Here is a 25,735-nt window from a genome sequence, read left to right as displayed (position 1 = left end):
TTAAGATGAAAACTCAGTTACAGCAGATACTACGCGATGCTTTCGATGCAGTTCTATTCCTTTTGGAGGAACTCTAGTTCAAATCAGTGGGTTTATCTGCCTTGGAAAGGCCAAGAAAGCAACGTAAGATTTACGCTGGGTTTATTTTCTTTCTAGTGGTAGCAATTTGATAAGCAGAACAAGCTACTGTGTTGTTTTAATTTTAATTTCTTTGACTATAATGCTATGGAACTTTTTCATATAATCATTAAACATTCTGTTTCTTGTTAAAAAACAAAGATTTACATTGGGAATTGCAAGTAGTTAATATCACCCTAAATTTATGTTGTATTTTTTAAAAATTTGCTTTCCCATTTATCTTGTATTTAATCATCGTAAGAACTCTCTGAAATAGGGTACCATAAATAAAATTCTATTCTACAAATGAGGGAACTGAGATTCAAAGGGACTGGGTCTGAAAACCAGGTGTTCAAAGGGCTCAGAGAAAGTCTGGTTTTTGTTTTTTCCCTCATCATCTGGACACAACCTGCATAAAGGAAAGTGGTTCCTCACAGTCTTCATAAAGTTCTTGCCATTGCTTCTGCCTCTGTCAGCCCCATGAAGATGAGTAAGAGGCAGCTCAATTTATATTTCCAGATTTCTGAGATCTATACTACTTCCTGGAACCTTCTTACTGAACAGGATTGAGGGACATAAGAGAAGAGGTATTAGAAATAACAATAGTGGTGGCTGTAGTAGCAGATCTAATGATAATTCTTACCATGACATTCACAAGTTTTATGGCAAACTGAGAATAATTTATCAACTTGATCAAAACAGTGTGAACTTTATACAAAGAAAACAAATGAACCCAAGTAGAAATCAATGCTCTTTGGGCTACTTATTTATTTATTTTTTTGGCCACGCCACACGACATGAGGGATCTTAGTTCCCCAACCAGGGATCAAACCCATGCCCCCTGCAGTGGAAGTGTGGATTCTTCACCACTGGACTGCCAGGGAAGTCCCTGGGTTATTTATTTTCAATATGTGAACCTTTGTAACTATCTACAAAAACATTTTCTTCTATTAAAAATTTAATGCATCTTAATCTTCAGCTCAACTGAAATAACAACAATAAAAAAACCTGCCAACAAAACAAGTTTACCTTTCGTGCTTTTACAATTAACGCTGATAAAATTTTCCTCCCACTTTCAGCAAGGAATATCCTGTTGGCTGTTTCTGAAAGAATTACCTGAAAAATATCCATCCCCAAACAAAGAAAAAAGAGACCTATAATTAATTTGAATGGACATTTGACTTTATAGCATATCCATGCATAAATAACCCAAATACAGTCAATACATGGCATGTGACTCTATTTCAGCAGGCAGACCACAGAAAAGGTCCTAAGTTACTAAAATATAAATAGCTCTTGAGGGCTTCCGTGGTGGCGCAGTGGTTAAGAATCTGCCTGCCAATGCAGGGGACACGGGTTTGAGCCCTGGTCCGGGAAGATCCCACATGCCGCAGAGCAACTAGGCCCAAGCGCCACAGCTTACTGAGCCTGCGTGCTAGAGCCTGCGAGCCACAACTACAGAAGCAGCCCATACTCCGCAACAAGAGAAGCCACTGCAGTGAGAAGCCTGCGCACCGCAAAGAAGAGTAGCTCTTACTCGCTGCAACTAGAGAAAGCCCGCACGCAGCAACGAAGACCCAATGCAGCCAAAAATAAATAAATAAATAAAACAAATAAAATTTTTTTAAAAAAGAAAAATACTTAAAAAATAGCTCTTGAACATATAATAAAAAAGATTAAAGGGAGATAAATATGAATTTAAATTCTGTTCAATTTCATATTAGAAAATCCAAAATAAATATTATACAACTCCAAAACACAGAAAAATAAAGATAATTTTGTTGTTAAATGACCTTATTTCATTTTAGGAAATCGATGATTTCACATCTGATTCAAATAAAAATATTCTAGAACACATGCTAATTGACAGTAAGAAAAAGGATCTATATTTTAAGCAATTTATACACATACATCTTTAGCAACAAAATATTCTATTTTGACAAAATGTGGTAGACCCAGGAAGTTATAGCAGAGGATGACAAATGAAGACAAATGAAGGGAAACAGCAGGCAGGAAAAATAAACTTAGCAGACTTTTTATTTGCCAATAGGAATAAGGATAATAAAGAGCACAGGGCTGTCCTGTTTATATGCAGCTGGACTCTATGGCATGAGGGTGGGGATGAGTGGCTGGGTGAAGTCACTTACTGTTAAAAAAAATACCTGAAAAGCCTGTCGAATACAGTGAAGTTTGGCAAGAAAATCACTGTCTCCTAGGCACTCCAACATTTCAGTTCTAAGTAATAAACAGGGGAGACAACTGTTAAAGTGCATTTAAGATCAAGCCTACTACAAATGTGGACTCGAACAAGGCTTAACCTCGGGACCTTAATAAAAAAACACATGTCTTTTCAGTACTGACAAAACATGTAAAAATAATTTTTTTTGAGCCTTAGAACATATTTTCCCCTATTCTAATAAATATTTTTAACAAATATCAGACAAACATAGCAATAGCATCTTAATATTTTTTATAAACATAAGCATGATACCTAAGCACTCTTGAGTAAATTTTTCCTTCTTCAACTAAATGCATGGCCTCTTCATAAAAAGGGCAGTGGCAAAGAGACTCCAGACTGTAGATATGCTGTACTTCTTTGTGTTCTGCAAGCTAAGAATACAGTGGGTTAAAACAGACTACACTGATATGAGAAGAAAAACTATAAAAAATAGAAAATAGGATCTTGCTAATATTAAAATATACTCAATTTTATTAAAATGTGAAAATAATTCAGTAAGATTTTATAGCTAGTAAGATCTGAATTCATTTTATATCAAAATTCAGTTGTAAAAAAAGAGTAAAACTTTATAACAAGCTTATAGTTAATTCTGAATACAACTACAGTTCACCAACAAGAAAAACTGATGATGAAGCATTGAAAAAAAAGAAGAGAATTTTATCATCCAAAGAATGCTTAAAAGCATTATAACTCATGATTGTAAATGAAGTAAAGTTGTCTACAAAAACACTGTAATAATCTCAATTTGGCTAATTCTAGGGAATTTTTTTTTTATATGTAGCTTCGACTAACCTTTGTATAACTGAAGAAGAGTCATGTACCTATGGCTAGCATAAAAACTCTACAAATGAAATTCCAGCCTTCTGATAGTTCATTAAAAAAACAACAAATTTGTTGTACAGCAGAAACTAACACAACACTGTAAAGCAATTATACTCCAATAAAGATGCGAAAAAAAAGAAAATGATGACAAAAAAGAAAAAACACTGCAAACACTATAGAGTTGCCAGCTAACAGGAAAACTCTGGAGTGATTTTATTTTTCAACACCAGGTGATCCATTTAAATGGGACGCTGTAGAGGTTTTTTGTTTGCTTTTAATAACAGCTTTACTGAGAGATAATTCACATACCATAAAATTCACCCATTTAAGTGTACAATTCAGTGGCTTTTTAGTATATTCACTGGGTGGTACAATCAGCACCACTTTCCAATTTCAGAATATTTTTACTATGCCAACAAGAAACCCTCTGCCCATCAGCAGTCGCTCCCTATGTCCCTTTCTCTCTAGGCCTGGGAAACCAATAATCTTTCAGTGTCTATGGAATTTCCCACTCTGGAAACTTCACATTAATTGAATCAAGTAATACGCAGCATTTTGTGTTTGGCTTTTTTCACATAGCATAATGTTTCCAAGGTTCATCTGTAACGCAGCATATATCAGTACTTTATTCTTTTTTATGGCTGAATTGTAGGGATATACCACATTTTGTTTATCCTTTTCTCAACTGATAGACTTGTGGGTTGTTCCCACTTTTTGATAATCATGAATAAGAAACACTGCTTTGAACATTTATGTACAAGTCTTTTATATTTTCAATTCCCTTGAGTATATATCTAAAAATGGAAGTGTCAGATGGTAACTCTATGTTTAACTTTTTGAGGAAACTGTTTTGCAAAGTGGCTGCACCATTTTCCATTCCCACTAGCAATGTATGATGATTTAAATCTTTTCACACCTCTGCCAACAATTGTTATTGGCCATCTTTTTTTATTATAGCCACCCTAGTGGGCGTGAAGTGGTTTAAATTTCTCTAATGACTAATGATGTGGAACATCTTTTATCTCCTTATTGGCCCTTGTATATCTTCTTTGGAAAAATGTTCAAATCCTTGGCCCATTTTTAAATTGGGTTATTTGTCTATTTATTGTTGTGTTGTAACGTTCTTTATATATTCTGGATATAAGACCTTTATCAGATACACGATTTTCAAATATTTTCTCCCATTCTACTGTCTTCTCACTTTCTTGGTGTCCTTTAAAGCACAAAAGTTTCTACTTTTGATAAATGCCAATTAATTGTTTGTTTTCTTTTGTCTGCCTTAACTTTTTCTTTTGTGCAGAGCATCAAGGTTGGCCAGAGGTGAGAGGTTAGGGACTTCTAAGGTCTTTCCTGGACACATGCATAGCCCTGCACATGCTTATGGCCTTCTAGATTCTCAGAAATACACTGGAGCTTTTCAAAGCTCCCTATAAACATCTCATTGCCCAGTTTTTCCTTTTAAAAACTGGGGAATGAGGCAGCTCCAGTGTTAAACAATTACCACTGATATTTTTCAACAAAGCCTCTAGGGATAGAAATTTTGCACAGAGCAAGCTCTAAGTCAGGTCAAATAAAGACAAGTCCTGAGAATGGAGCTTTGCAAGGAGCTGCCATACAAGCCAAATAGTGACGATTCTCTAGTGATGGGACTTTGGGGAAGCTCCAAAGCCATTAAGTTTCTTCCAGTGGCTGCTGAGCCCCTGATTTTCACAGTTACCATAGATAGTTATGAAGCTGTTCGTTTTCAAGACTACTGTGGAGAAAGGGCTAGAAATAGAACAAGTTAAAAATTTACAAAGTTTACTGTTCTCATGGAGGTTCAGCTCTTTTCCTTGAATTTTTACAAATGTTTAATTTTCAGAGTTCTGAACATTTTGATTTTTGACAATGTTTGCCAGTGCTTTCATTGCTTTTGTGGAGGAGATCTTTGGAAGTTTTTACTCTGCTATTCCAGAAGTGTTTCTCCATGCTGCAGTTCTGGCACTTCATATGCACCCATGCTGGGCTAAATGCTTTAACTTGATTATCTCATTTCTTTACAACCACTCACAAAGTAGGTACTATTACTATCCACCTTTTATAGGTAAAGAAACAGAGATTTAGATTAGCAGGAACTTGCCCCAAGGCCCACTACTAAATGGTAGAACTTAAAACCAGGCATTCATTCCAGAGCTTATAGGTACTTTTAAATATCAAACTATACATACTCTCCTATCAGCCTTATCCAAAAATCCAAAGGAGAATAAGTTTACACATCAGCATTATTTAGGACAGTATATATACGTCTATTGGTCCAGAGGCAAAAAAAACAAAAAGTAAACAAAATGACAATACCTGCCATTATATATACTGTCTGCTTTAAGTAATATTTCCTGCATGTTTTAAGGAAGATATATTACGCTAAAGGCAAAGTGTATTTGAGGTTAAAAAAAAGCTAACAGTTTAAAAAATTAGAGTGGAAATTCTTTAGATATTAAATAATTTGAAGTTTTGTACCACTGTCAAAACGAATAGGATCTATGTACACCTACCAGCAGAGAAAAATTCTAAGGAGGAAACTGGGGCTCCAATTAAACTCTCTACATAAAATAATTTATACTAATAAGAAGTGAACAAATCCAACAATGAGGGATTCCAGGATCAAGTCTTGATTTTTTAGTCTATCTTGTTTATTTGTTGGTTTGGCTGAGGTGATCGTTTAAGTCTCTTAAAATAAGCCTGCAGCTGTGAAAATACATCATATTTAAGATTTGACACTGGCTAACATTATCATCAATTCTTCATAAGAGACAATGACAACTCAGAAACATTAACTTAAATAATGTCTTAAGGACTTCCCTGGTGACGCAGCGGGTAAGAATCCGCCTGCCAATGCAGGAGGCACGGGTTCGATCCCTGTTCCAGGAAGATCCCACATGCTGCGGAGCAACTAAGTCCATGCGCCACAACTACTGAGCCTGCGCTCTGGAGCCCGCAAGCCACAACCACTGAGCCCACGTGCTGCAGCTACTGAAGCCCACGCGCCTAGAGCCCGTGCTCCACAACAAGAGAAGCCACCACAATGAGAAGCCTGCACGCCACAACTAAAGAAAGACCACACACAGCAGCAAGACCCAACGCAGCCAAAAAAGTAAAAATAAAATTAAATCTTTAACAAAAAAAAGTCTTAAATTTTTTAAAGCAAAAAGCAAATCACTAAGATGATGGCTTAAATTCTCATTTTAGCATGTATCTTACAGGAAGAATTTTTTTGACAAAATTCCCAAAAACTTTTTAGAAGGTTTCAGAAAAAGATTAACATTTTACTAGAGCCGTTACTTCAGAAGCAGTCAGAAACACAGTTTAATCTCTGCATAACATGCAATTTACCATGAAAAAGGGTTCTTTTTCTTTGCTGGCTGAAACGTGAAATGTGCTTTCTTTCTAAATTATTTAACATCCCAAATTACTTCCCCCTTGCCCTCCGTGAGATGTCTTATCTTCTTTGACAAGCAATGACTTTGCTGAATGTGAAGTAGTATTTTTAAAAGCCTTAATATTTTTAAAAGCCTCTGAACAACCATGAAAGAAATGTCCAAAGTTCCAAAACTATTATAAGCTGGGGCATAAAATAGGCTAAGTTCAATTTTAGTACAGACTATTTTTTACATTTACATTTTCCTTTCAAAATAATCACGTAAAATTACAAATAGGACTTACAGTTAAAGAAAGCGGGCTGATTGTATCTCCTATGTCACTAATAGAAAAGAAATAAAAAAGGAAATAAACCCACAATAACCACCTTCTAAAACAGCCCTCATGATGATTCTCTCTTCCTGGTACTTCATACCTCGTCCCATGTTGAAGAGGGCTGACCTGTGTAACCAATAACATATAGAAATAATGGAGTGTGATTTCTGAGGCTAGATTATAACAGTCACTGCTTCTGTCTCACTCTCTCTTGGGGAAGCCAGGTGCCACGTTGTGAACAGGCTCCAGCAGTCTTATTGAAAAGTCCATAAAACCGTAAAAACTTAGGTTTTCTACCAACAGGGAGCACCAACATGCCATTCATGTAAGTGATCTTGGGGCAGATTCTCCAGCTCCAGTTAACCTTCAGATGACTGTAGCCCCAGCCAACATACTTGACTACAACTTCACAAAAGACCTCAAGCCAGAACCATTTCCAAATTCTTGACCCTCAGAACAATGAGATAACAAATATTTGCTATTGTTCTTATTATTGTATGGGAAATAACTGGGGGAGTGGGCAGGCGTCCAGTCTCAGAATTTCTGGAATCACTTCTTCGTGCTGGCAACCTCGGTGACCTTGAGCATGCTGAACTCGCAGTTTTGATCAGGGCCCAGCCTCCCCCACTGTGACAATGTCACAAATCTGGATGGCCCTGAAGCAGGGGGACAGGTCCATGGACATATTTTTATGTATTTTTGGATGTAGTGGAGGTAGTCTCAGTGGACAACAATAGTCCTCTGCATCTTCATCTTGGTCACCACACCAGATAGGATCTGCCCTCAGATGGAGACATTACCAGTAAAGGGACATTTCTTGTCAATGTAGGTGCCCTCAATGGCCTTCCAGGTGCCTTGAAGCCCAGGCCAATGTTCTTGTATTGGGGGAGCTTCTCCTTGACAGTTTCTCCAAGCAGGACCCTCTTTTTATTTTGAAAGATGGTATCTGCTGCCTTTGGTAGGGACGCTCAGTCCAGGAGTCACTCCTTATCTAATATATGTGGCTTCACAATTAAATACCAAAACGATGGGCTCCTTGGATTAGCCCTAGGATTTAGTTCTCACAGGACTAACCCCTAAGGCCCAAGAGCTCCAGAAATCCACCCCATAAGACTTGGATTTTAAGAAGGACTCCTAAAATGCTTGTGCCTCTATTAAACTCCAAGTGTGGAACCCCCAGGACTCAGAAGGCTCTAATCTAGATTAACACAAAGACACATGCCCTCTACTTGATTTAATCCCTAGGAAATTGAGGACTCTGGCAATTAACTCCCAAACTGGGGCATGTGGTCCCACTCTTTAGCACACACTTCTGAGACCCAGGACAGGACCTACAGCCTTGGCACCAGCCCCCAGCCCACACCTGAATTCTATTGGTTTTAGGACAATAAGTTGTGGGTAATTTATTACATAGCAATGGATAACTAATATAACAGTGGAAATAATACTAAGAGCAAAAGGAAGACACACAGATTTCCAAACACTGGAAAGCAAATGGAAGTGTGTGGACAGATGAAAGAGATGAGGAAGCCATAGTCCAGAATAAGTTCAAGAGGGGATACAGTCAAAGAGGAGACATTTGCTAAGCAGAGCCTCAAAGAGAACCAGGCTCACAGTGAGCAGGTATGAGGGGCAGGACTGAAGAAGAGGGATTGAAAATAATAGTTTAAATGAAAGTCTGTCCAAACAACTGTAGTTGTCCTATATCTTTTTCTACTCTCTGCCCCAGAAAAAAAGAATTTGCAACCAGAGAACATTTCTCTTTAAAAATTACCTGAACGGGGGCCTCCCTGGTGGCGCAGTGGTTAAGAACCTGCCTGCCAACGCAGGGGACACGGGTTCGAGCTCTGGTCCGGGAAGATCCCACATGCTGCGGAGCAACTAAGCCCGTGCGCCACAACTTCTGAGGCTGTGCTCTAGTGCCCGTGAGCTACAACTACTGAGCCCAAGTGCCACAACTACTGAAGCCCACATGCCTAGAGCCCGTGCTCGCAACAAGAGAAGCCACCGCAGTGAGAAGCCTGTGCACCGCAACGAAGAGTAGCCCCCGCTCGCCCCAACTAGAGAAAGCCCTCGCGTAGCAACGAAGACCCAATGCAGCCAAAAATAAATAAATAATATAAACTTAATAAAAAAAAAAATTACTTGAACGGAAATTCCCTGGCAGTCTAGCGGTTAGGACTCCATGCTTTCACTGCCAAGGGCCTGGGTTCAATACCTGGTCAGGGAACTAAGATCTCACAAGCTGCATGGTGCAGCCAAAAAACAAACAAACAAAAATTACTTGAACTACCTGGGGAAAGTAAGTCTGCTAGGGTGAGTGATGGGTCCCCCAGAGTAAGGCCCTCTTCATTCTGCATCCAGGTGTGCCCTGAACATTATGCTCTTTACAGACCATTCATCCTAAAGAAAAGCCTGTCAATCAGCAACCTCAAAGAAGTCAACTGAGCCCAGTTATCCTTCCTGTTCACCTATTCAAGGAAGAAACAAACAGAAAACAATGCTCTCAACCTCCACAATCTACCTAAGGAAATCAGTCCAGTCACCAGCTAAGCTTTCACATTTAAAAGGAAAACCATTGGCACAAGAATGAGAGCCCAAAATAAAAGAAACAAATTGACCCCAGAGGAAGTAAGATAATTCTGGATCGCTATAAACAAGTGCTATCAAATCAGAGAGGTACATCAAAAGCTTTCCAAGCTTCCGTTTAGACTATAAGTATAGGTATCTGAACTATAAGAAATAAAATTTTTTCTCTTTAAAGAGCACCCTAAAACTTATATATTAAACATGCACACAGTGCAGAGTGGTAATTCTAAGAAAAACTAAATTTACAGCTAAAAACTCTCTCTCTGCAATATTAGTTTCTACCTATCAAATGACAATCTCTTTGACAGATGGGAGAGTTAGGAGAGTACTCAATGCAGTGGTACCCTAACATTAAAAAGACTTTTCAGAACTTGAAAATTAAGCTAAGTGAAAGAACATCAAACACAAAAGATCATATATTGAGTGATTCTATTTGTATGAAATTCCCAGGATAGGCAAATTCATAGAAACAGAAGGTATAGGAGTAAGTGCCAAGGGAGATTAGGCAGAGAAAAGGGAGAGAAAAGGGAGCGATGACCAATAGGGAGGAGTTTCTTTTGGGGGTGATAAAAATGTTCTAGAATTAGAAAGTTTGCACACCTTTGAATATACTAAAAAACACTGAATTGTATACTTTAAAACAGTGAATTTTATAGTATGTGAATTATATCTCAGTAAAGCTATTATTTAAAAAAAAGACTTTTCAGAGAAAAAAGGCTCTGGTTCCAAACCAATGTTTGGCAAAGCTTATACAGGAAAATTTTGTTAATCACTTTCACAAATGACTGACCAACCTTAGAGAAAAGCCTATGCCAGGACTTGTTTTAATCTAAATAGGTGAAAACTCTTTCTGATAATTCTGAATAAAGCTTTCAAATGATCACAAACTGTTTAACTTCATAAGCAGTTCTGGTCTTATTTTCTTAATAACTTTCTTCATTAAGCAGTTTTTCTTAAGTGCTTGGCATATAGTAAATGCTATTAAAAATAATTTAACAAACATTTCTTAGTACGCAATTTATCTTGGAACATTCACATTCTGAGATCCTACATTTATACCCTAGAAGCATTCCTAGGAGGTTTCTCAGATAGTGAGCCCTTCTTGTGGTATTCATGCATTTTGTTTTCCATAAGATTTTTTTTAGTTTATCAAAGCTTTGTAACTTAAACCACAAATTTAAAGTGAGTACAATGAATACTTGGCAAATTTTTTTTTTTTTTTTTTTTTTTGGCGGTACGCGGGCCTCTCACTGTTGTGGCCTCTCCCGTTGTGGAGCACAGGCTCCGGACGCACAGGCTCAGCGGCCATGGCTCACGGGCCCAGCCGCTCCGCGGCATGTGGGATCTTCCCAGACCGGGGCACGAACCCGTGTCCCCTGCATCGGCAGGCAGACTCTCAACCACTGCGCCACCAGGGAAGCCCGGCAAAATATTTTTTAAGGTTGCATATTATAAAGAAACTTTAGAGCAATTTGCTCTAAAGGTATGTTGTTCTTCACAGTGGAAAAAATGCAAAGTGACTTGCAATTCTCTTTACAAACCATTTAGGACATAAGTGTCTACAGCAAGAAAGATAAAAAGCATTTGACAAAATAAAACATCCTTTTATGATAAAAATTCTCAACAAATTGGCATAGAAGGAATGCACCTCAACATAATAAAGGCCACAAATGACAAGCCCACAGCTAACATCATATTCAACATTGAAAGGTCGAAAACTCTTTCTCTAAGATCAGGAACAAGACAAGGGTGCCCACTCTCACCAATCCTATTTAACATAGCACTGTTAAGTTCTAGCCAGAGCAATTAGGCAAGAGACACAAAGAAAAGACATTCAAATCAGAAAGAAGTAAAACTGCCTCTGTTTGTACATGATATGATCTTATACACAGAAAAATCCTAACGACTCCACCAAAAAACTATTAGAACTAATAAACAAATTCAGTAAAGTTGCAGGATACAAAAATCAATATACAAAAATCAGTTCCATTTCTATGCCCTAAAACAAACTATCAAAAAGAGAAATTAAGAAAAGTCCCATTTACAGTAGCATGAAAAAGAGTAAAACACTTAGGAATGAATTTAACCGAGGAAATGAAAAATCTGTAGAGTGAAAACTATAATATTTTGATGAAGAAACTGAAGAAGACACGAATAAATGAAAAGACACTCATGTTCATGGATCAGAAGAATTAATATTGTTAAAATGTCCATACTACCTAGAGCCATTAAAGATTCATTGCAATCCCTACCAAATTCCAATGGAATTTTCCACAGAAACAGAAAAAGAAATCCTAAAATTTGTGTGGAAACACAAAAGACCCCAACTAGCCAGAGCAATCCTAAGAAAGAACAAAACTGGAGGTATTCTACTTCCTGATTTCATACAATAATACAAAGCTGAAGTAATCACACAGTATCATACTAGTATAAAAACAGACACAGACCAATGGAACAGAACCAAGAGCCCAGAAATAACCCTTGCATATAAAGTCAACCAATATTTGACAAAAGGGCCAAGAATATTCAGTGGGGAAAGGACTCTTCAATAAACGGTAGTGGGAAAACTGGATAACCACATGCAGAAAGACATTGGAACCCTATTTTACACCACTCACAAAAATTAACTCAAAATGAATTAAAGACATAAACATAAGACCTGAAACCATAAAACTCCTAAAAAAAGAAATAGGGAGAAAAAGCTCCTTGACATTTGTCTTGACAACAATATTTTGGATATGACACCCAAAGCACAAGCAACAAGGCAAAAATAAACAAGTGGGACTGAATTAAACTAAAAAGCTTCTGTACAGAAAAAGAAACAATCGACAAAATGAAAAGGCAACCTACAGAATGGGAAAAAATATTTGCAAACCATCTATCTGATAAGGGGTTAATATTCAGAGGGCCTGAATAGACATTTTTCCGAAGAAGACACAAATGGCCAACAGGTACATTAAAAGGTGTTAAACATCACTAATCATTAGGGAAATGCAAGTCAAAACTATAATGAAACATCACCTCAAACAGAATAGCTATCAGCAAAAAGACAAGAGAGAACAAATGCTGGCGAGGATGTGGAGAAAAGGAAACCCTGGTGCATGGCTGGTAGAAACGTAAACTGGTACAGCTACTATGGAAAACAATATGGATGTTCCTGAAAAAATTAAAAATATAATTCAGCAATCCTACTTCTTTTCTAGGTATATACCAAAAAATATAATTCAGGGCTTCCCTGGTGGTGTAGTGGTCAAGAATCTGCCTGCCAATGCAGGTGACATTGGGTTTGAGCCCTGGTCCGGGAAGATCCCACATGCCACAGAGCAACTAAGCCTGTGCGCCACAACTACTGAGCCTGCGCTCTAGGGCCCACGAGCCACAACTACTGAGCCTGCATGCCACAACTAGCCCGTGCGCCTAGAGCCTGTGCTCCGCAAAAGGAGAAGCCACTGCAATGAGAAGCCCAAGCACCGCAACAAAGAGTAGCCCCCACTCGCCGCAACCACAGAAAAGCCCGCATGCAGCAATGAAGACCCAACGCAGCCAAAAACAGAATTAAACAAAATAAAATAAAAAATTTTTAAAAATATATATGTATATAATTCAGCAATCCTACTGTTTTTCGGGTATATATCAAAAAAAAAAATGAAATCACTATCTTGAGATATCTGCATTCCCATGTTCACTGCAGCACTATTCACAATAGCCAAGAAATGGAAACAAGTCAAATGTCCATCAATGGATGAATGGATAGAGAAGATGTGGTATACATATATTTCTGTATATTCAATGGAATATTATTCATCCATGAGAAAGAAAGAAATCCTGCCATTAACAATATGTATGGGGCAGGGCCTTGAAGGCATTATGTTACGTGAAGTCAGACAGAGAAAGACAAATACAGTTCACCCTTCAACAATGTGCTGGTTAGGGGCGCTGACCCCCCATGTGGTTGAAAATAGTCATCCCATGGTTTTCTCAAAGGACTGGTTCCAGGACCTGCCTCGGACACCAAAATCCTCAGATGCTCAAGTCCTATTGTTGGCCCTTAGTATTCGCAGTTTCACATCCTCGGATTCAACCAACTGCAGATAATGTAGTATGTATTTATTGAAAAAAAATCCACGTATAAATGCACCTACACAGTTCAAACCTATGCAGTTCCAGGGTCAACTGTACTGTATGGTATCACGTACATGTGGGATCTAAAAAAGCCAAACCCATAAAAACAGAGATTTAGAATGGTGAGTGCCAGGAACTGGGGGTGGGAAAAATGGGGAGATGCTGGTCGAAGGGTACAAATGTCCAGTCAGAAAATGAGTAAGTTCTGAGGATCTAATGTACAGCATAGTGACCCCAGTTAACAATACTACATTATATGCTTGAAAGTTGCTAAGAGAGTAGATCTTAAACGTTCCCACCACAAAGAAAAAAAGGTAATCATGTGAGGTGCTGGATGTGTTAACTAACCTTACTGTGTTCATTATTCCACAATATATGTGTATCAAATCATCACTTAGTACAGCTTAAACTTACACAAAGTTATATGTCAACTATATCTCAATAAAGCTAGAAAAAACAGAAAGATAACCCTGTCTATATAGAATAGTAAAAAGAAGAGGAAATACGTTCTTCATAAAACAAGTAGATATGTTCTGTGTGTTGCAAACTTACAAGTATAAAAATACAAGGAAAAAGATGAACAATTCAGGAGATGATACTGTGAGCAATAGCTAAAATATACATATACAGAAAAATCTTGAGACAATGAAAGATTATGGTCAGTACAGCTTTAAAAAAGGCAGAATCAAGGTTTAGGGTACAGGGTGTTGGAACACCTAAAGCTTTCCACACTAGAGCTTGAATTCACACATCAATTACAGATGTGTGATACTATCGATATGAAAAAGGACAGCATTAGTATCCAAAATCTACCATAAAAATGAAATAATTCTAAGACAAAATTGGCCATATGTGATTTTTTAAAGCTGTTTCAAGTAGAAAAAGACCACTTTGCAAACTTCTCTTTGGATAAAAAATTTAAATCTCAGTGGAAAACAAATTACCCATAAATCTGTAATTCAGTGATCACCACTCCTTACACATTAGTGTATTTATATCTAGTCTTCTTTTCCTCAGCCTAAATACTTACATAATATACCACATACATGTTTTTCTTTATTACAAAATTACAAGCATACTCTCTGTATAAAACCTACATACCACTCTTTTCGCTTAACATGTGTTCCCATGTCATTAAAAATTATTGGAAACATGTTTATGGCAATATAATACTTCAAATTATGGATGTTCCATAATTTGGTATTAGACTGTTTTCAGTTTTTCATTATTATTAAAAATGCTACAGTGAATATTTTTATATATAAATCTTTGAATCCGATCATTTCCTTGGAAAAAATATCTAGAGGTATGATCTCTCAGCTAAAGAATCTGAATATGTTTAAGACACTTGATATAAGGTTAATTGCTTTCCGCTGAGACACTTATATGCCTCACCCATAATCCACAGTGTATGAAAGTGCTTATCTAAAGTTTGTGTTTACATGTCCACCTCTCTAAAGAGACTCTAAGCTCCTGTGGGAACTTATATTCATGGTATATTCATCTTTGTATCCTGGTATCTTATCATCTTTGTATCTCTGTATCTATCTACAGAGTTGATACTCAATAAATGGCTACTGAACTGAATTACAGCACAATGGCAAAACTGTATTCTCCACCTAAAAAGAATAAGAAATCCTCATTAGGAACATACATGTCCTACCTCTGCTGCTGAAGCAAAAGAATCGGTTGATGTGACACTCAAGGTGTCTCTCAGGCCAAAGTCATCCATATTCCCCTTCATGGTGATATCTGTATCTTTATCTTAAAAGAAAAGGTGAAAAGTTCAGAAATTGACATTCCTTGTCATTGCCATATTTCATATTCTATGGTTGGTTTTTCTTTTTCTTTTTTCGTTTGAACATCAGTCTTTATTCAGAATTCTGGAATCTAAAAGGAAAACAATACAAATCAATGGGAAATAATCTGACAAGACTCTCAAAGTGCTTCAAACTGATTCTGAACACTGCCAAGAAGAGGAGAAAATACTATAAAGGAGACATGTTTATTTTTAAAAAATATTAAACTATTTCAGATTTTAAAAGCTTCTGAGTAAATAATAACTTAAACTGGTATATAATAACTGGAGTTGGATTATCTACCAGCTATCAGCATATACCACAGATAGCCTGAAACAGAGCAATTTAAGTTGCAAGTGGCCTTGCCCAAATCGGGATAACTGGTAGGTTCATTCAAATTAAATGAATTATTCGCATAAAATGTTGTCTGGCCAGTCACTTGTGATAAACTGACCAATTAAAATAATTCAGGAAGATACCTTCAGTCTCTAAGGTCTACTTTAAAACACTGAAAGGCCCAAAATGATCTGGTTTAGGTCCCTCATGTTTATTCTGCTTACTTGAGGATCAAATATAACTGCCCCAATGATTTTATTTTTATTTTTTGGCCACACTGTGGCGGCTTGTGGGTCTTAGTTCCCCAACCAGGGACTGCAACTGGGCCCCTGGCAGTGAGGGCACAGAGTCCTAACCACTGGACTGCCAGGGAATTCCTCCCCAATGATTTGCAGTGTTGAAAAATTTTAAAGGCATTTGTAAATGGCTAATATGACCATACCAAGACAGGCTACCTATTACCAATACAAAGCATTCTGAATGTCGATGTCAATATCTTCACATACTATCATCTAACTGTTAACATTACATTTTCATTGGTACAGCTACTATGGAGAACAGTATGGAGGTTCCTTAAAAAACTAAAAATAGAGCTGCCATATGATCTTGCAATCCATTCCTGGGCATATATATGGAGAAAAACATGGTCCGAAAGGATACATGCATCCCAATGTTCATTGTAACACTGTTTACAATAGCCAAGACATGGAAGCAACCTAAATATCCATCAACAGAGGAATGGATAAAGAAGATGTGGTACATATATACAACGGAATCTTATTCAGCCATAAAAAAGAACGAAATAATGCCATTTGCAGCAACATGGATGGACCTAGAGACTGTCATACTAAGTGAAGTAACTCAGGGAAAGAGAAATATCTTAATGATATGACTTATATGTGGAATCTAAAATGAAATGATACAAATGAACTTATTTACAAAACAGAAACAGACTCACAGACTTAGAGAAGGAACTTATGGTTACCAGGGAGGAAGGGTGGGGGGAAGGGATAGTTAGGGAGTTTGGGATTGACATGTACACACTGCTGTAGTTAAAATGGATAACCAACAAGGACCTACTGATTGGCACAGGGAACTCTGCTCAATATTATGTAACAACCTAAATGGGAAAAGAATTTGAAAAAGAATAGATACATATATATATACATATATAACCAAATCACTTTTCTGTTTATAGTTTTTTAACTATCACAATATTGTTAATCAACTATACTCCAATATAAAATAAAAAGTTAAAAAAAATTACATTTTCAAACAAATTCAGTACTCACTTATAGATGTGACTACATTGTAGCAAGCAACTGATACTCTTCAAATTCTATCACAAGTATGAAAAAAGCAAAGAACAAAATATATACAGATTTTTATTTTGATTTTCAATCTGCTAAATTTGTCAGATACTTAATCTTGTTTGAAAAGAAATCGGAAATCTCTTTGGCTTTCATTAATCCAAGTTTCTATTCCATCATTTTTTCCCAAAATAAAGTTCATTACCTTTACCATAAATGTTCCAAATCCTGTTTACAACCCCCAAGTACCAGAAAACAGACCTTTTGTAATGATCTACAGGAAGTGTAAAGTTTTAAAAAATCCAAACCATCAATTTAGTTGAAACTCAAGTTTTGCCATTTGTATTCCAATCTCTAAGCCAAGCAGAAGGGTGAATTGGGACAAGGTTTATTCCTATTAAGTATCAAAAATAACCATACGCATAGCATATTTTTTTCTACTTTATATCTGATAGAACCATAGTTGACATTTTAACCATTTATCTTCCAAATTTAAGTTATAATTGTTTTCAAATGAAGCTTACATCAATCCTTTTAAAATACCTAACTTGTCAGTTCAAAATCCTACTACTAAATGACTATTAACTGAACAAAATCTGAGGTTAAATTATTCTATTTTCAAAAATAAAAGTTCTTTTAGGAATTTAAAATTTTTTCATCAAACTTGAGAACAAAACAACATAATCGTTTTACATTTATAAACAGCTATAAAACTGGTATTTTGGGGCACTCAGGTATCCAGAAAAATTCCCAGTATTCTCTTTTCAGTGCATATATGACCTTTGAAAATACATACACAAACTCTGAGGAATCAATTATTTACAAAATTAAATCAGCATTCATAACTTTCAAACCTTTATCTTCTTAATAATTTTCCATCGTTGGTATTAATTCTGCAAAAAAAAAAAAAATCACACTACAACCTTCATTATGCCAAAGCACGTTTAAAGTGGGATTAAGTTACAAGCCAACTAAGTTAAATCTTGGTTCCATATGCCTTTTGCTATTTTCAGAGTAGAACACAGACATTTATCTTATGTCACTTTACCTTTCAGACATTACCCAGGAGCTGTTAAAAGTCTGTTTTACTTCACTCAACAGTAACCAGCCATTCAATGTCATCCAGATCAGTTACCATGGTTGTATTTTATTTTTTTTAAATCTAACAAAGAAAAGTGGCTCCGAGGAACTGGAAAGTCTTACTCATTAAACCCAACTTCATAAACCACAGACCATATCTCTCATTTCAGTAATTGTTATGATTCCTGGAATGACAGCTTAATAATTTTGAAGAGAAATAATACATCTGTTTTTTAGATAAGCCAATAAGAGGTATAAAGAAAGAATATTGGGCAATATTTAACTGCTTTTGTGCAGTTTTAAAATTTACAATATTAAATTTTTAATTTTTTTTTTTTTTTAAGTTTTAGCTGCATTGGGTCTTTGTTGCTGTGTGAGGGTTTTCCCTAGTTGCAGTGAGCGGGGGGCTACTCTTTGTTGCGGTGTGTGAACTTCTCATTGTGGTGGCTTCTCCTGTTGCGGAGCACAGGTTCTAGGAACACGGGCTTTAGTAGCTGTGGCACGCGGGCTCAGTAGTTGTGCCTTGCGGACTCTAGAGCGCAGGCTCAGTAGTTGTGGCAAATGGGCTTAGTTGCTCCGAGGCATGTGGGATCTTCCCGGACCAGGGCTTGAACCTGTGTCCCCTGCATTGGCAGGCGGATCCTTAACTACTGTGCCACCAGGGAAGCCCTGCCAAATATATTCTTTACTCAAGTTTTCGGTTTCTCTTGAAACTTCTCCAACATATAAATTTCTCTCCTTCTGTTCCCTTGCCCCATGCTACCCAGGAACACATACTGTTTTATAATATGCAGCTCAAGTACTATCTAACCCCTGCATGCATTCTCCTCCAAGAACTACCTAATTTGTTGCTTTTATGTAACGCAGTACAGAAAAGATGTTAAAACCATGGGTTCTGGAGCCAGACAGCTTAGATTCAAAGTCTGACTCTGCTACTTTTTAGCTGTGTAACCTTGGGTAAGTTTCTTATCTTCTCCACTCCTCAGTGTTCTCAACTGTAAAATCGGAATAAAATCTACCACACAGGGCTGTGTGAGGATTAAACAAGTTAATATAGTCGGCCCTCCATAACTACAGGTTCCACATCAGAGGAGCCAACCAACCACAGATGGGGGGAAAAAAATCCAGAATATTCCAAAAAGCAAAGCTTGAATGTGCTGTGTGCCAAGAACTATTACATAGCACTTACATTGTATTTGCAACTATTTACATAATATTTACATTGTACTAGGTATTATACGTAATCTAGAGATGATTTAAAGTATATGGGAGGATGTGCATAGGTTATATGCAAATACTACAACATTTTATATAAGGGACTTGAGCATCCACGGATTTTGGTATCCATGGGGAGCAGGGATGACTGTATATGTAAAGTAAGCACTGAATAAATGTTAGCTATTCATATTATTATGCAAAAAATAAGGACATACCATTTAATACACTCTCTGAATCTTTATTACTGCCTGAATATGTAACCTGTCTGTCCAGCTAGACTGAAACAACTTGAGTGGATGAACTTTCTCTTTTTTTCTCTTTCCTTTTTCTTTCATTTTTTCTTTTTTCTGATGGTTCCTACAGTTCTCAGTACAGCATTGAACACATTGCAAACAATTATTTGTTCACATAAACTAAATAAAACTTGTTATTATAGACTGACCATTCTCAACACATGAAAAATCCCTATTTTAAAACCTCTCCTGTATTTCCCCTGGGTTATTTTGCTTGTTCTATGACTTTAACTTGTTTTAAGAGCACTCTTAAAATTCTTATGTTTCTAAAATCCAACCCTAAATTAATTAAACTTATGATACTATAAACATGAAATATGCAGCTTAAGCCCCTTAAGGACTCATCATTAACCTTAGAAGTGCCTAAAAGAAAGCTTTCCACATAATTGGATGATTAAATATAAAAAAAATGCTCCATGTGTTGCCTCATTGGCTCTCAGTGGGGCAGCTTTTTTTTATTTCCTAACCTTCTTAAATAGTAAATCTAACATTTTTAAGAACATTTTTTTACATGTCTCAATCATCCAGAACTTTTAAAACATTCATGCATAGACATAAACTATGTTCTTTGGAAGAACACTGAAAGTATACTGCTTACTTTTAACTAAACAGTCATATATTTTAGGCTGAAAATCTGACTGGATTCAAGTCTTCCTCCTTCTTTAATAATCTCATAATTCACATATTACTTAAGTTTTTTCCAAAGCAGAATTTGCTTGAAAGTTATACAAAGAAAAAGAAAAAACGAGAGGACACTTCAGCTCTGGAACTTGGAAACTCAAGCCTGGATCTATTTCTTTAAACCAAACCAAGTGGGTTTTATGCATGTCTCACTTTTGCCATGCCCAGGCATATTCTATTTTCTGTCACTTAGAAGGCATCAGGTCTATTTTAACTTCAGCAGGTTCTAGTGGAGATTCCAAAGATGCCACTCTTCTTTTCAAATCCAGGCTGTCCACTGTGGATTTTATAACACCAACAAGAAGAGGGAGCCTGCCAAATGTTTCAATGTCATCTGACTTCTATGTCAGCAGCTATTCTCCAGATGATTTTTAGCAGTTTAAATGTGACGTGGAACCTTATCTTTTTTATGGTTTTAATAAAAATGGAAAAGGTCCTGCTGCTGACAAGTTATTTTCCAGAATCTGCTATAACCTGTTAAAATAATTAAGAAATCTAGAAAATTACTGCTGTTCTTTGTTTATCCTGTATGACTATGTGCTCCTTCCACACTGTGGATAATTTTTTACTCTCATTTATTTTAATACTACAGAAAAGTTTGAGAGAAAAAAACAAACTGGAATACAAAAACCAAAAACAACATAGGGGAGGGGGAACTGGATGAAGGTAGTCAAAAGTACAAACTTCCAGGTATGTAATGTAAAACATAATAAATATAATTTACACTATTTGATGTTATATATGAAAGTTGTTAGGAGAGTGAATCCTGGGACTTCCCTGGTGGTCCAGCGGTAAAGAATCCGCCTTAAAATGCAGGGCACACGGGTTCGATCCCTGGTCAGGGAACTAAGATCCCACATGGGCAACTAAGCCCATGCCACAACTACTGAGCTTGCGTGCCTCAACTAGAGAGCCTGCGTGCTGCACACCACAGAGCTAAGGCATTCTCAACTCCACATGCCACAACTACAGACCCCACGTGCTCTGGACCCCACGCACCACAACTAGACACAGAAAAACCCACACACCACGACAAGAGAGAAGCCCGTGCACTGCAACGAAAGATCCCGCATGCCTCAACGAAGATCCTGCGTGCTGCAACTGAGACGTGACGCAGCCAAATAATAAATAAATAAATCTAAAAAAGAGAGAGTAAATCCTAAGAGTTCACATCACAATAAAATTTTTTTCCGTATTTCTTTTTTTTGTATTGCCTATTTCACCATTTTATTTTTTTATGTATTTTTTTACATCAGGTTCTTACTAGTTATCTATTTTATACATATTAGTGTATATATGTCAATCCCAATCTCCCAAGTCATCCCACCACCACCACCCCCATCCCCGCTCGCCCCCCTGGTGTCCGTATGTTTGTTCTCTACATTTGTGTCTCTATTTCTGCCTTGCAAACTGGTTCATCTGTACCATTTTTTTAGATTCCACGTATATATGTTAACATATGATACTTGTTTTTCTCTTTCTGACTTACTACACTCTGTATGACAGACTGTAGGTCCATCCGTGTCTCTACAAACAACCCAATTTTGTTCCTTTTTATGGCTAATATTCCATTATATATATGTACCACATCTTCTTTATCCATTTGCCTGTCGATGGGAATTTAGGTTGCTCCCATGATCTGGCTATTGTAAACAGTGCTGCAATGAACATTGGGGTGCGCGTGTCTTTTTGAATTATGGTTTTCTCTTGGTATATGCCCAGTAGTGGGATTGCTGGGGCACACAGTAGTTCGAATTTTAGTTTTTTAATGAAACTCCATACTGTTCTCCAGAGTACCAATTTACATTCCCACCAACACTGCAAGAGGGTTCCCTTTTCTCCACACCCTCTCCAGCATTTGTTTGTAGATTTTCTGATGATGTCTCATTGTAGTTTTGATTTACATAATAATTAGTGATGTTCAGGAGTTTTTCACATGCCTCTTGGCCATCTGTATGTCTTCTTTGAAGAAATGTCTATTTAGGTCTTCTGCCCATTTTCTGATTGGCTTGTTTGTTTTTTTAATATTGAGCTGCATGAGCTGTTTATATATTTTGAAGATTAATCCTTTGTCTGTTGATTCGTTTGCAAATATTTTCTCCCATTCTGAGGGTTGTCTTCTCATCTTGTTTATGGTTTCCTTTGCTGTGCAAAAGCTTTTAAGTTTCATTAGGTCCCATTTGTTTATTTTTGTTTTTATTTCCATTACTCGAGGAGGCGGGTCAAAAAAGATCTTGCTGTGATTTATGTCAGAGTGTTCTTCCTATGTTTTCCTCTAAGAGTTTTATAGTGTCTGCTCTTACATTTGGGTCTTTAATCCATTTTGAGTTTATTTTTGTGTATGGTGTTAGGAAGTGTTCTAGTTTCATTCTTCTACATGTAACTGTCCAGTTTTCCCAGCACCACTTATTGAAGAAGTTGTCTTTTCTCCATTGTATACCCTTGCCTCCTTTGTCATAGATTAGTTGACCATAGGTGCGTGGGTTTATCTCTAGGCTTTCTATCCTGTTTCACTGATCTATATTTCTGTTTTTCTGCCAGTACCATATTGTCTTAATTACTGTAGTTTTGTAGTACAGTCTTAAGTCAGGGAGTCTGATTCCTCCAGCTCCATTTTTTTTCCTCAAGATTGCTTTGGCTATTAAGGGTCTTTTTTGTCTCCAAACAAATTTTAAGATTTCTTTGTTCTAGTTCTGTAAAAAATGCCACTGGTAATTTGATAGGGATTGCATTGAATCTGTAGATTGCTTTGGGTAGAATAGTCATTTTCACAATATTGATTCTTCCAGTCCAAGAACATGGTATATCTCTCCATCTGTTTGTGTCACCTTTGATTTCTTTCATCAGTGTCTTATACTTTTCTGAGTACAGGTCTTTTACCTCCTTAGGTAGGTTTATTCCTAGGTATTTTATTCTTTTCTTTGCAACGGTGAATGGGATTGTTTCCTTAATTTCTCTTTCTGATCTTTTGTTGTTATTGTATAGGAACGCAAAAGATTTCTGTGCATTAATTTTGTATCCTGCAACTTTACCAAATTCATTGATTAGCTGTAGTAGTTTTCTCGTGGCATCTTTAGGATTATCCATATATAGTATCATGTCATCTCCAAACAGTGATAGTTTTACTTCTTCTTTTCCAATTTGTATTCCTTTTATTTCTTTTTCTTCTCTGATTGCCATGTCTAGGACTTCCAAAACTATGTTGAATAACAGTGGAGAGAGTGGACATTCTTCTCTTGTTCCTGATCTTAGAGGAAATGCTTCCACTTTTTCACCATTGAGAATGATGTTTGTTGTGGGTTTGTAATATATGGCCTTTATTATGTTGAGGTAGGTTCCCTTTATGCCCACTTTCTGGAGAGTTTTTATCATAAATGGGTGTTGAATTTTGTCAAAAGCTTTTTCTGCATCTGTTGAGATGATCATACGGTTTTTATTCTTTAATTTGTTAGTATGGTGTATCACACTGATTGATTTGTGTATACTGAAGAATCCTTGCATCCCTGGGATAAATCCCACTTGATCATGGTATATGATCCTTTTAATGTGTTGCTGCATTCCGTTTGCTAGTATTTTGTTGAGGATTTTTGCATCTATATTCATCAGTGGCATTGGTCTGTAATTTTCTTTTTTTGTAGTATTTTTGTCTGGTTTTGGTATCAGGGTGATGGTAGCCTCGTAGAATGAGTTTGGGAGTGTTTCTTCCTCTGCAGTTTTTTGGAAGAGTTTGAGAAGGATGGGTGTTAGCTCATCTCTATGATAGAGCTCACCTGTGAAGCCATGTGGTTCTGGACTTTTGTTTGTTAGAAGATTTTTAATCACAGTTTCAATCTCATTACTTGTGACTGGTCTGTTCATATTTTCTATTTCTTCCTAGTTCAGTCTTGGAAGGTTATACCTTTCTAAAAATTTGTCCATTTCTTCCAGGTTGTCCATTTTATTGGCATAGAGCTGCTTTTAGTAGTCTCTTATGATGCTTTGTATTTCTGTGGTGTCCGTTTTAACTTCTCCTTTTTCATTTCTAATTTTATTGATTTGAGCCCTCTCCCTCTTTTTCTTCACAAGGATGGCTAAAGGATTATCAATTTTGTTCACCTTCTCAGAGAACCAGCCTTTAGTTTCACTGATCTTTCCTACTGTTTTCTTTGTTTCTATTTCATTTATTTCTGCTCTAATTTTTATCATTTCTTTCCTTCTACTAACTTTAGGTTTTGTTTGTTCTTCTTTCTTTAGATCCTTTAGGTGTAAGTTTAGATTGTTTATTTTTCTTGTTTCTTGAAGTAGGACTGTATTGCTATAAACTTCCCTGTTAAAACTGCTTTTGCTGCATCGCGTAGGTTTTGGATGGTCGTGTTTTCGTTGTCATTTGTCTCTAGGTGTCTTTTGATTTTCTCTTTGATTTCATCAGTGATCTCTTGGTTATCTAGTAATGTATTGTTTAGCCTCCATGTGTTTGTTTTTTTTATGTTTATTTTCCTGTAATTATTTCTAATCTCATAGCGTTGTGGTTGGAAAAGATGCTTGATATGATTTCAATTTTCTTAACTTTACCGAGTCTTGATTTGTGACCCAAGATGTGATCTATCCTGGAGAATGTTCCATGTGCACTTGAGAAGAAAGTGTATTCTGTTGTTTTTGGATGGAATGTCCTATAAATATCAATTAAGTCCATCTTGTTTAATGTATCATTTACAGCTTGTGTTTTCTTATTTATTTTCATTTTGGATGATCTGTCCATTGGTGAAAGTGGGGTGTTGAAGTCCACTACTGTTAGTGTGTTACTGTCGATTTCCCCTTTTATGGCTGTTAGCATTAGCCTTATGTATTGAGGTGCTCTTATGTTGGGTGCATAAATATTTACCATTGTTATATCTTCTTCTTGGATTGATCCCTTGATCATTATGTAGTGTCCTTCACTGTCTCTTGTAATAGTCTTTATTTTAATGTCTATTTTGTCTGATAAGAGAATTGCTACTCCAGCTTTCTTTTGATTTCCATTTGCATGGAACAACTTTTTCCATCCCCTCACTTTCAGTCTGTATGTGCCTCTAGGTCTGAAGTGGGTCTCTTGTAGACAGCATATATATGGGTCTTGTTTTTGTATCCATTCAGCGAGCCTGTGTCTTTTGGTTGGAGCATTTAATCCATTCACGTTTAAGGTAATTATTGATATGTATGTTCCTATTACCATTTTCTTAATTGTTTTGGGTTTCTTTTTGTAGGTCCTTTTCTGTTCTTGTGTTTCCCACTTAAGAGAAGTTCCTTTAGCATTTATGGTAGAGCTGGTTTGGTGGTGCTGAATTATCTTAGCTTTTGCTTGTCTGTAAAGCTTTTGATTTCGCCATCAAAACTCAATGAGATCTTTGCCGTGTAATCTTGGTTGTAGGTTCTTCCCTTTCA

General features: G+C 36.7%; 1 protein-coding gene and 1 pseudogene across 8 annotated transcripts in view; both read right to left on the bottom strand.

Annotated features, from left to right (window-relative positions):
- The window catches only part of MIGA1 (mitoguardin 1), a 99,035-nt gene that overhangs the window by 20,823 nt on the left and 52,477 nt on the right, over positions 1 to 25,735 (bottom strand). For 4 of the 8 annotated variants that reach the window (XR_010940915.1, XM_067726653.1, XM_067726655.1 and 1 more), the window contains exons 8-11: positions 15,282 to 15,382; positions 2,609 to 2,727; positions 2,265 to 2,352; positions 1,147 to 1,233 (exon numbers count right to left, since the gene is read on the bottom strand). Coding sequence is in view for 7 of the 8 variants with exons in the window: in XM_067726653.1 (XP_067582754.1) it covers positions 1,147 to 1,233; positions 2,265 to 2,352; positions 2,609 to 2,727; positions 15,282 to 15,382 (395 nt within the window). In the remaining variant the exon portion in view is untranslated. The remainder of the gene's footprint in view (positions 1 to 1,146; positions 1,234 to 2,264; positions 2,353 to 2,608; positions 2,728 to 15,281; positions 15,383 to 25,735) is intronic. The other 4 variants (XM_067726654.1, XM_067726659.1, XM_067726656.1 and 1 more) reach the window with 3 other exon arrangements.
- On the bottom strand, positions 7,442 to 9,158 carry LOC137212506 (small ribosomal subunit protein uS17-like; annotated as a pseudogene).

The sequence above is a fragment of the Pseudorca crassidens genome, chromosome 2 (assembly GCF_039906515.1).
Source record: "Pseudorca crassidens isolate mPseCra1 chromosome 2, mPseCra1.hap1, whole genome shotgun sequence".
NCBI lineage: Eukaryota > Metazoa > Chordata > Mammalia > Artiodactyla > Delphinidae > Pseudorca > Pseudorca crassidens.
Note: the sequence above shows the minus strand (reverse complement) of the source record. Positions and strands in the feature narration are given on the sequence as shown.